This window comes from Diadema antillarum, unplaced genomic scaffold, assembly GCF_040938485.1.
Source record: "Diadema antillarum isolate AM-2024a unplaced genomic scaffold, OU_Dant_1.0 seq00000031_RagTag, whole genome shotgun sequence".
NCBI classification, from domain to species: Eukaryota; Metazoa; Echinodermata; class Echinoidea; order Diadematoida; family Diadematidae; genus Diadema; species Diadema antillarum.
The window spans coordinates 142,214-153,427 of NW_027271147.1; the positions used below are offsets into that span (position 1 = coordinate 142,214).

The 11,214-nt window shown below is 39.3% G+C and overlaps 1 protein-coding gene across 1 annotated transcript in view; it reads right to left on the reverse strand.

Annotated features, from left to right (window-relative positions):
- The window catches only part of LOC139725298 (GPI inositol-deacylase-like), a 48,458-nt gene extending 40,221 nt beyond the window's left edge, over nt 1-8,237 (reverse strand). The window contains exons 1-4 of the mRNA XM_071636387.1: nt 8,101-8,237; nt 4,310-4,401; nt 2,048-2,112; nt 1,128-1,253 (exon numbers count right to left, since the gene is read on the reverse strand). Of these exons, the coding sequence (XP_071492488.1) occupies nt 1,128-1,253; nt 2,048-2,112; nt 4,310-4,401; nt 8,101-8,232 (415 nt within the window). The 5' untranslated portion in view covers nt 8,233-8,237. The remainder of the gene's footprint in view (nt 1-1,127; nt 1,254-2,047; nt 2,113-4,309; nt 4,402-8,100) is intronic.
- Between the last annotated feature and the right edge of the window lie 2,977 nt (nt 8,238-11,214).

The window sequence follows — 11,214 nt, forward strand, 5'->3', positions numbered from 1 at the left end:
CGAGAGGACCTTAGGAGAGCTACATACACTGAATACTGCAACCAGTGCATGCGAACACATCACATGCGCACAAATTTCAAATCCATCAACGGATAAGATGTTTGTGTGCGCATGCGCTGGCCGTAGTAGTCAGTGTATGTAGCTCTCCCAAGGTCCTCTCGACCGAGTCACATTCAGTCATCAATTCGAAAAGAAAGGGACTATTGGCAGAACCAAATGTTGTTCGAAGCCTGTTTTCAATACTTCAACTTAATTGGTACACCTGTAAGTCTTTAAATCGAAGAAATTTTTGGATTTTAAGTTGACATTTACCCTCGATACTAATTCTGTCATGATCCTGAATGCTACAATGCGAAGCCTCATTACGCTATGCGTATGGGGCTGCTGGTCGCAGTTAGCTATGCGTACAATGGGCTGCACGCTGCTGGTCGCAGTCAGTGGTTTCGTACAATATTTATCAACGCTGTACGGCGATGGTTCTGGTACGAAACCATTATTGCATGATTACTAAGACATGAGAGCACTTTGGAGCGAGTAATTCTCACAGACAACGTATTTTAACGTGAAACACAAACCGAGACAAGGAAATTCAGGGAAACTTTTGAGGTACCAAAACTTTTTATTATCTTTAAATTTGCAAATTTTTGTGAAACAGTAATAGCGAGCACAAATGTAAAAACTGGATGAAGTGATGATGTTACAGCCTTGAAAGTGTTCCACTGACCCTACACACCACTTTTCAATTACTATGCTTGTTTTTTTCATTAAACATGCAATCAAAACATGTTACATAAACCTATGGCAATGATTTGCAATGCTACAATAGTGTTAAATTGTTTTATCAGAACTGCAAACAAACTTTGATGTTCACTCATCTATTTGTTCCTTCAGCACACCATCAAAATTGACATTGTACCACTCCGCAAACATAATCATTGGAAACTTCTGAAGTCAATATTAATCAACTTTCTTAACTCAGAGACTGTCCTTACAAGACTTCTCACATTCTGTTGGTCTAAGTTTAAAATACTATTTATGGAAACCAACTTGGATGTGATGTTGAATTGCAAAGACAAATTAATGTCTTGTTTCATTCTGAAAACAAACTTTTAATGTCGCCCTCTCACCCGTCTGTCCCTCTAGTACACCGCCGTACATTCCATTCAGCTCCTCATTCAGGTCCACGCTGAAGTAGTTGAAGTGGAAATTATACTTTGCCGACTTCCGCAGCGCAATAGAGCTGAGCGAACGGACTGTGGTAAATGTAATTATGAATGTGACACATTAATAAAGCAAAATAAGTGTGTTTGAGTCTCACCCAAGCAGCCTAACAAGGATCATTTATGCAATACTGAAATTCCAGTACCAAACATCTACACTGTATATCATTCACCACCAACTGAAATATGTTTCCACTGGATCTTGCAATACTTGGGGTTCAAATGACTGGAGAGTACAAGTTGGTTCCAAAGTTAATATATTGCATATTCAGTTTCACTTAATGTCGTCTGTTGTTCTTAATAAAATTCAATCAGACAATACATGTAGGACAGTACATAACAGTACAAACAAGGAAGCAAATGTTGGTTTCTTGAGGCTTTGGGTGCATTCATAATGTATGCAACAGCAATAAAAGGTGCATGTACAAGCAAAGACTTACTGCCACAAAATCACAACAATGCAACTACAGAATGATTCTTCACATTCATCAGACCTGTCAAAACAAAAGTCATCTGTTTACGAGCAAACAGAGATTCAAGCACAAATATCAAGGGCTTATGTCTATGCAGCACACAGAAATGTTCAAGTTGTGGACCACCCTGTTCATCTCTTGCATGGGCGGATCCAGCAATTCTGTAAAGAGGGGGCGCCTTTAAAAAATTAAAGGGGGGTGCACGCACCCCCCCCCCCTCCATTTTGTTCTTTTTATTTGTTTTGTTTTGTTTTGTTTTTTAAAAGAAATAAGGGGTGGGGGGGCTAGCCCGGTGTGCTCCCCCCTTGATCCGCCACTGTCTTGTCCTTACATTGAGAGTTGAAAGCAGCTTACCCTGTTTGTGACTCCCGGCATTTCCTGGTATGAACAACACTGGCACGCCAGTCAGCTTCATATTCCTAGAAACAAGTGATGTGAATACAGTGAGAGATCAATAAACTACTGTATACGCCATATATTTCTCAAGTCTAAATTTTCGCAAATCGGGAATTCATGACGATTTCGCGAGTGCTTAAATTCGCGAACGTGGAGTCCTCACTAAATGGAGAAGTGTACACGCGTCACGTCACATTCACAGCGGGATTCACATTGAGTCAATATTTTCACATGTCTTTAATTTCGCGAATAGCGCCTGACTCACGAAATTCGCGAAAATAAAAACCTTACAAAATATTCAGTGTATACAATAAATCATCCATTGTATTGGTGCCTTCAGAGTAGAGGACATTTGCTTCGTGGTTGCTTGGTTACCAAATTTTAGCAAATGATCCTAATGTAAACAACTGCACATTTAACACCAATTTGGATTGTAGGCTACACATGAATAATTACTGCTGATTTCATTCTTTATATGATTTTGTTTGCATGTACTTTTCAAAAACCAATATACAACACAATGACAAGGTACATATATATTTGTGTATGCATGCATCTTGTATGCACTTCATAAACTATGAGAGGATGTGGTTGCTTGGTTACCAAATTTTAGCAAATGATCCTAATGTAAACAACTGCACATTTAACATCAATTTGGATTGTTACACAGGAATAATTACTGCTGATTTCATTCTTGATATGATTTTGTTCGCATACTTTTCATATAAACCAATATATACAACACAATGACATGGCACATGCACTTTATACATATTTGTGTATACATGCATCTTGTATGCACTTCATAAACTATTGTATTACGGGATGTAGTTACAGGATGTAGCTGTTGTTGTTGCCTGCAGAAATCACATGACAGTGTACAAGCTTCTCATACATTACATGATTGAATAACACTTGACAGGGACATTTCACACTTTCTTTAGAAAGAATTGTGTCACGAGGAAAGCTAAAATACAAAAGGTCATAACATGGGCATCATCCCAGTTAGATTTTCATCTCCATTCATTTTCATTTCCTGTTTTTCTTTTCGTTTTGCATCTACTGGTACGTTTCTCCTTTCTTTGATAGACATATGATGTTATTGGGCACTCACTATTTTTTAAAATCATTTTCAAGGAGTGATTCTAACACTATAAACTGTAGATCATAATAAGATTTTACAGCATTTGGAATCACTGTCAGGGCATACTGTAAATCGACAGCCACAGCTAACACCAAAGTGTATCCACTGTTCATACATATCGACAAGCAATCCATGCCAAGACACACTAAATTCCTTGCCTCCATTCTACTGTATAGTCTGAGGTAGGTAAAACTCATTTTGATGGCTGGGAAATGTGCTGGTATCTTTTTAACGAGACTAAGAACTTTGTATGGGTTACTCTGAACCACTAAAGCTGATCACGTGACTGTTTGTAAGATACACAGGTCAACAGTACTGCAGGGCACAAATCAATTAAACGGTTTGAAAGTATTTGTCAGTGTAAAGCCTGCCTGGACTTCATGCTACTGCTGAACTGTGTCGACATATTGCAGATTCCAGCATCCATACAGTGGCAAGCTGGATATCATGGTTGAAGATTCAGGGTTTTTATCTTTTATTTTATTTGTTATCTTTATTTTTTGTTTCTTAAGTGTTGGCTGGTTCATCAGTTCAGACTCATACTTCAAGTGGCAAAGGCATCATGGGATACTATTGTACAGATCACTTCTATATACCGGTAGTTTTCCGGCAAGGTCCAAATTCCAGGACAAACAAGAATCTTGCTGCCTGTTTTTACCTTGCAAAATGAAAGCATTTTCACGCACACTGTCGGTCACAACGTGTGCATAAAGCATGCAATACACTTGACTACAGATTCCAAGCAACTAGTGGATACCTGGTTAACAAAGAAGAAGATTTTACAGATGAATCATCTCAAGTCATGCATACAAAGTCTTACTGCTTCTCTGCAGATGCACTACACTGTTTTACAAAAGGATCTGCTTCATTAGGTGGTTGTTACACACATACAAGCCTCAATCTAAGCACAAAAAATATGAGAAAGTCTCAAGTACTCGCTGCCCCCGCCCCCCCCCCCCCAAGTAAATTAATTAATGGTCATCGACTGCTTTCTTGCCATTGACACTGAAGTAGAGTCATGAAAAGCAAATTCCCATACTGAATTTCACAAGACAATCATGATAAAGACGACTTACTTGATTTCTTTGGCATATTTGCCTTCTCCGTACAACGTCAGGGCATACTGCGGATATTTGTCCTGGACAGTCTGATTCACACGAGGGACGGGCTGTTATGGAAAGAAGCAACAAGAAACAAGGTGCATAGTAACAGCACCATATGATCATGAGGACTTTTTATCACCATTTGGTTAATAACAACATTCATAATTCACAGAAACACATCAAAGATATCAAAAAGAATACAAGTTAGAAATTAAAAGAGGCCTATCCTATATTTAACTCATTATAGAGTGGATGCACAACTAGTGCAAAGTGAGTAGCCAGAGGATAATTTTCCATTAAGAAATAAAGACATTTGCCAGATTATTGTCTTTAAGGACAAGTCCACCTTGATATACCGGTACATAAAGACTGAGAGAATGCAGCAATATAAGTAGAACACAACAGTAAAAGTTTGAGGAAAATCGGATAATCCGTTCAAAAGTTCTGAATTCTTTAAGAATCTGCGCAGTCACTACTGGATGAGAAGACTACTACAGTGTATGATGTCACATGCGTATAACTATATAAGGAAAATAAAAAGAGAATTTCACAAAACTTTACTTTTTGAATAAAGTGCACATTTCTTCGACTTGCTAATGACATACATGTATGTTAAGGATAATATTATTTCCCCTGCCTTTTGAAAGAGAGAAGTCGAGTGTTCTTTTGTTATGCGAGAAAAATTGAAATATGTTTAATTTTCTTATTATCTCTTTATATCATTGTACACATGTGACGTCACAAGCTACAGTAGTCTTTTCACCCAGCCGTGACGGAGCAGAAACTTCAAAAAATCATAACTTTTGAACGGATTGTCCGATTTTCCTCAAACTCTCACTGATGTGTTCTACTAATATTGCTGCATTCACTCAACCCACATGTCTATGAAGATGAACTTGTCCTTTAAACATACTGTGCAGAAGCCATATGACCATGAAAATTGACCTTCATCCAACAACGTTCTGTGTGACTTGACCTGTTTCAGCTCTTTGCATCACAGCACTGTGCTGCAAACTTATACATCAAAATCCCTTTCTGCGTGACCTTCTACTACAGTGAATCTGTGGCAGTAAAATTCTGGCTTTCATCCAGTGTCTCTGCATTGATTAAGTCTTCAAATGAATTTTACATACACGTATGTGCACTGTATGTCTGAGTACTGTCTTGCTTTGCTTCAAGGCATTCTCAGATTTGTTATTGGATATGGCAACTATCAATAAAAAAAACCAACAACAACAAATAAAATTGAAATTAGAATTTAACCGCTGTAATTACCAATAAGCATTGTGCAGCAGAAATATTGGTATGCAAATGCATCCTATGCTGCATGTCTTTTAAAATTATATTTTAGTCTAATACATCTCCTTTGAATTCTGAAGGAATGTCTTCAACATAAGTGTACAGTACTTGAGCCATGTTCTTTTATTCAGCTTTTGAACTATCATGTGATATTTTCAAATTTTCAACAACTACAAAAAAAAAACAAAAAAAAACTAATGTCCCTGTCAAAGATTATGCAATTCAAGAGTAAATACCAAGACCAAAATTCATAAAGCCCAGTTTTGTGTCTCAACCAATCAAACCAAAAAGCTATTAAGAAGTCAAATCAAGGTGTGAAAAGCTGCAGTAGAGTATATTGCAGAATGTACAGGCTGGCCTTTAAGGTTCACTGGGAGAGCTGCATTTATGACTCTCTTCACATTTCCTCTCTTTCTTTTTCATTCTTTTTCAGTCACAGACTTTGGACTTTACTCTGTATGCATCATCATTGATAAGAGAGCAAACATGGGGGTCTTGCAAATCCTGACTAGTACCCTTAAGGCTGCCTACATTGACCTGTACAAAGCAAATCATTAAAACCAAATTGTCTAGCAAAGATAATTACCGAGACGTGAGGTATTATAATTTTACCACACCGTCTGATAGAAAAATGATATGAGAGAGGTGAACTGTCACAATTTGAATCACTGCTTTCAGCAAAAACTCACAAGTGATCCTGAAAATGATAAATGTCTTACAACATTCACCCAAGCAATCATTCATCTGTGAAATGCATACCAAGTACTTTACAATTGATTGCATTCCAAATCAAAATCAGCATGCCAAAAGGCAATTTGTAGAAAATGACAAGTCTGAATGCACAGCTGTGCTGCACTCTTGAACTGATTTGACCAGCTGCCTTGGATCATCTCAAAGGATACTGAACTGGCTTTGGTTCACAATTGTACATCACGTACAGACAGTGTATGTTTGAAAAAAGGAAAATGGCAATTTGATCGAATATCATGTTTGTGCAGCCCGCAATATAATCCAATTTTGTGCATATATACATGTATGCATGACTACAAAATGGGGGTGGGGGGTTCTGTGTAACTTAAGCACGCAGTAGAGGACATTCTAAAGCTAAAACATAAATTTCAGAAAGGATCAAATTCATCTCCCACTAGAGTTTGCTTGCAATACACACTGAAATGCTCTACTAAGAAACTTGTCTGGCTGATGCTAGGATAATGAGTTGTTTTAGAGTATTTTGATATGTCAAAACTGAAATTTATCTAAAGTTGGTGTAGGCCTACCCAATTTTTATTCCTGGGGTGGTATTCTGAAGTCGTAATTAAGTCTGTAATTAACTTCGTGATTAAGTTGTGAAGTTAATAGGCCCTTAATCATGGGCAAAATCGGTATTCTGAGGACGTAATTAAGGTATGATTAAGACCCTTGTAATTATCTTAGGTCCCTCCCATCTAATTGTTATTCCATCCAATCAGACGCATTGTTAGAAGCCAAAATGATGATTACACGTGCAAATATGCCCTCAATGCCCACTCCTGCACGCCCCCTGTAATTACAACCCAAGAGCTCCGTGTGCACACTCCGGTATTTGATTACAACCCCTCAAATACGCACGCGAAGATCTCAACCTCCTTGCTCACATAAAATGACAAAATTCCTCGAAGATCGGCTATCTATTTCTTTTTTTCTCTGAATTCTACGGATACCATGATAACAAGATTCAACCGCTCCTCGGTTACCGAAGACAGTAAGCATCGTTGTGGCAGAGAAAACACGATGTAATGCGTAATATCGGAGTAGTTAATGACACTCTTTTGTATCATTAAGTTTTCCATTAACTTTCATACTTAATTACACCCTCAGAATACCGATTCGTAATTAACTCTGTGATTAAGTCCTCTCAGAGGTGCACGCGCATTGATACGCGCAAACGCGTAGGTCCTTCCCGCCAAAACGCTTGTTGCTATGGTAGTTAAAATACCCCCTACGTAATCATGCTCTCAGAATAACAATTCGGTAATTAAGTGCTAATCAGACACTTAATTAGCTCTCAGAATACGGCCCCTGATGCACACTATTGTGAAGCTTTTGAGAAGTTACAACAGTGAAGAAAAGCTCATTGTCCGACATTGATATTTGACCTTTAGGGTTTTTGCCTCGTGCTACGGGGAGGATTCCAGGGGCTTGATTGCGCTCAAATTTTGGTGAGTGATCTATAACATGTTCATCTACATTGTGGCCGAATTTCACAAAAATTGATGGGATACAAAGGGTGAAGCATGACCTCGACACGAAAGTGCATTTATGATTTACTATCAGCACTGAGCCACTGGTTTCACATGTGATAAGTAAGCAATTGACCAACATGTAAATTTACGTCTGGGACTGTTACCACTAGCGTGACTGTGAAGCGATCAATAATTTCAAACGAGAACTTTCTGGACAAAAGCTAAACTTGCCGTTTAACTTACTATGTATTCGGGCGTCTCCCACATATATGACATGGCACATCGATTACTTTCAAAATTTGTGAGCACGTCGTAGATGCCGACGATGACAAATGCAGCAACAATGCCGCAAACGATGACATTATTGCGCCCCATAGCTTCTTTTGCGGTAGAGTGAGTGCCACCGAAGGAAATGATTTCGCGATCCTACACTGTAGCTCACACAAGCACACAAGTACAAAGTACAGAAGAGTAGAGCTTGCTAGCTTGCTAGCTAGCGGTATGGCGCGAACCGCCACTGGCACCCGGGGATCGGCGGCAGGGCTGGGATCCGATCGATCCGTTTGATGCCACAGCTCAGCTGTGTACCTCTATGCACGCTGCCGTGAACGAGGGGGGAGGGGCAAACTCCGTATGGGTGCAGCTTATCACTCATATAGAGAGTAGCAATGCTGTTCACTCTAAATTTCTAAAGTATTTTATCACGATTGTGAACAGACACTACTACCCTGGACATTTTATTATGATATTGCTTACATGTACTAGTAATCAAGGTGTATTTTTTGAAGTTTGTCTTGTCATTTTCTTACAATCATCATAAATTCACTCTTTGGATAATCAACTTTTTCCCTCTCTCCCTCCCCTGTCTTTCCCTCTCTTATTCCATCCATCTATCCATTCATTAATTCATCTTTCCGTCTATTCCACTATACATCCATCCATCTACTCATGATCTTGATGTCCAAACATTTAAAAAAAAAAATGATGTTGTCATCAACACAAATCTCATAGTGGTCAACAGCAAAATTGAACAACACAATGACTGGTTTTTAAGAATGGTGTAATGTGTGATCAAATTAGCATAGTTTCTGTTCATATAAATCAACTTGATTTCAGGGGACCTTTCAGGCAGACCATTTTGTCATTCCAATCTATCCCACTCATCATCATCATCATCATCATCATCACCATCACCATCATCATCATCATCATTATCACCCTATTAAGGTATACTGTATTTTTCCTACTTAGTGGGGTTGGACAGGTCATTTCCGTAAGCTCAAAATCTTTAAAAATAATTATAACTTATATTTCAGTAAAATGTCCATTCTACTCAAACTCAAACAAAGTTATCCAGAAATAATCTCCCATTAAATGCATAAACATAATAAATAACCTTTCAGACATATCAAGCACAATAGACAAGTTATTACATCTAATTAGCAGATGTATGATTATATCATAATCTTCATGCCAAAAATAACTGCACACCATCAATTTTGAATTTGATCACACCAATTTCATTGATACATCATAGAATTTTATTGTAGAATTTTCCATGGTGGGAAAACTGGATGAAATAAACACACTACACTGAGAAATAAAAAAAAACACACAAACCACGTGACCATTTGCTTTCATACAATATATACGAAACTGTGCAATAAAAAAAAATAACAAGAGACCCGCGGGTCTAGCGCTCACCTGAGTATCGCAAGTTCACCTTTCACGCAGTCACTAATCTAAATTATTCACAGCTCTACCAAAATTTGACCAGGCATTCTCAAGTAGAAGATGAAACTGTACAATAAGGGCCCAAATTTTTTAAGATTCCTTAATTTGGGGGGGGGGGGGGATTGGGGCCCCCTGGGGCCCTCTGGGTGGGGCATGGTGCCCATTTTTATAAATTGAGATCCTGACCCCCTAGGGATGCTACCTGCCAAGTTTGATGAAAATACATCATGAGGTTTTCAGGAAGAAGATGAAAATGTACAATTCAGGTCTCCATTTGGACCTTCCCAACCAACCCCCCCCCCCCCCCCCCTGCCCCCAAGAGGGGCACCCCTTGATCTCCTATGAACAAACTTGAAAATACAGTCATTAATGTACTCACTCATAGTATTATCTTACCTCTATAACTTCTGATTCTAGAGAAGATTTTTAAAGATTCCTTCATTTTGGGGGTTTGGGGCCCCCCTGGGGGCCCCCTGGGTGGGGGAATGGTGCCCATTTTAAGAAATTGAAATCCTAACTCCCTAGGGATGCTACCTGCCAAGTTTGGTGAAAATGGGTCATGGGGTTCTCAAGAAGAAGATAAAAATGTACAATTTAGGCCCCATTAGGACCCCTCCTCACCCCCCTCCCCTGGGTCCCAAGGGGGGCACCCCTGATTCTGCCATGAACAAACTTGAAACTACAGTTATCAATGTACAAACTCATAGTATTAACTTAGCTCTATCACTTCTGGTTCTGGAGAAGAAGATTTTTACAGATTCCTTAAGTTTGGGGCGTTTGGGCCCCCTGGGGGCCCCCTGGGTGGGGCATGGTGCCCATTTTAACAAATTGAGTTCCTAACCCCCTAGGGATGCTACCTGCCAAGTTTGGTGAAAATGGGTAATGGGGTTCTCAAGAAGAAGATGAAAATGTACAATTTAGGCCCCATTAGAACCCCTCCCCACCCCCCCTCCCCTGGGTCCCAAGGGGGGCACCCCTAATTTTGCCATGAACAAACTTGAAACTACAGTCATCAATGTACTAACTCATAGTATTAACTTAGCTCTATCACTTCTGGTTCTAGAGAAGAAGATTTTTACAGATTCCTTAATTTTGGGGGGTTTGGGCCCCCCTGGGGGCCCCCTGGGTGGGGCATGGTGCCCATTTTAACAAATTGAGTTCCTAACCCCCTAGGGATGCTACCTGCCAAGTTTGATGAAAATCGGTCTTGGGGTTTTCAAGAAGAAGATGAAAATGTAAAAAGTTTACGCACGACGCACGACGCACGACGGACGACGGACGACGGACGACGGACGACGGACGACGGACGACGCACGACGCACGACGCACGACGGACGCCGGACGAAGGGCGATCGCAATAGCTCACTTGAGCCTTTGGCTCAGGTGAGCTAAAAAATAAATAAATAAATAAATAAGAAATACAATTAACATACATGTACACACAGCCTGAATTCTGGAGCAGTAATTCAACCCATGAATGCATGCACTACTCTGATCTCACACACAATATTATCAATTCAATTCAAATCAATTCAGTTAAATTCAATCATTTTATTGTCCACTAGTATCACAATATTTGTTTGATCAATCCAATGTATAAAATATTAAATTCTGACGTAGGCC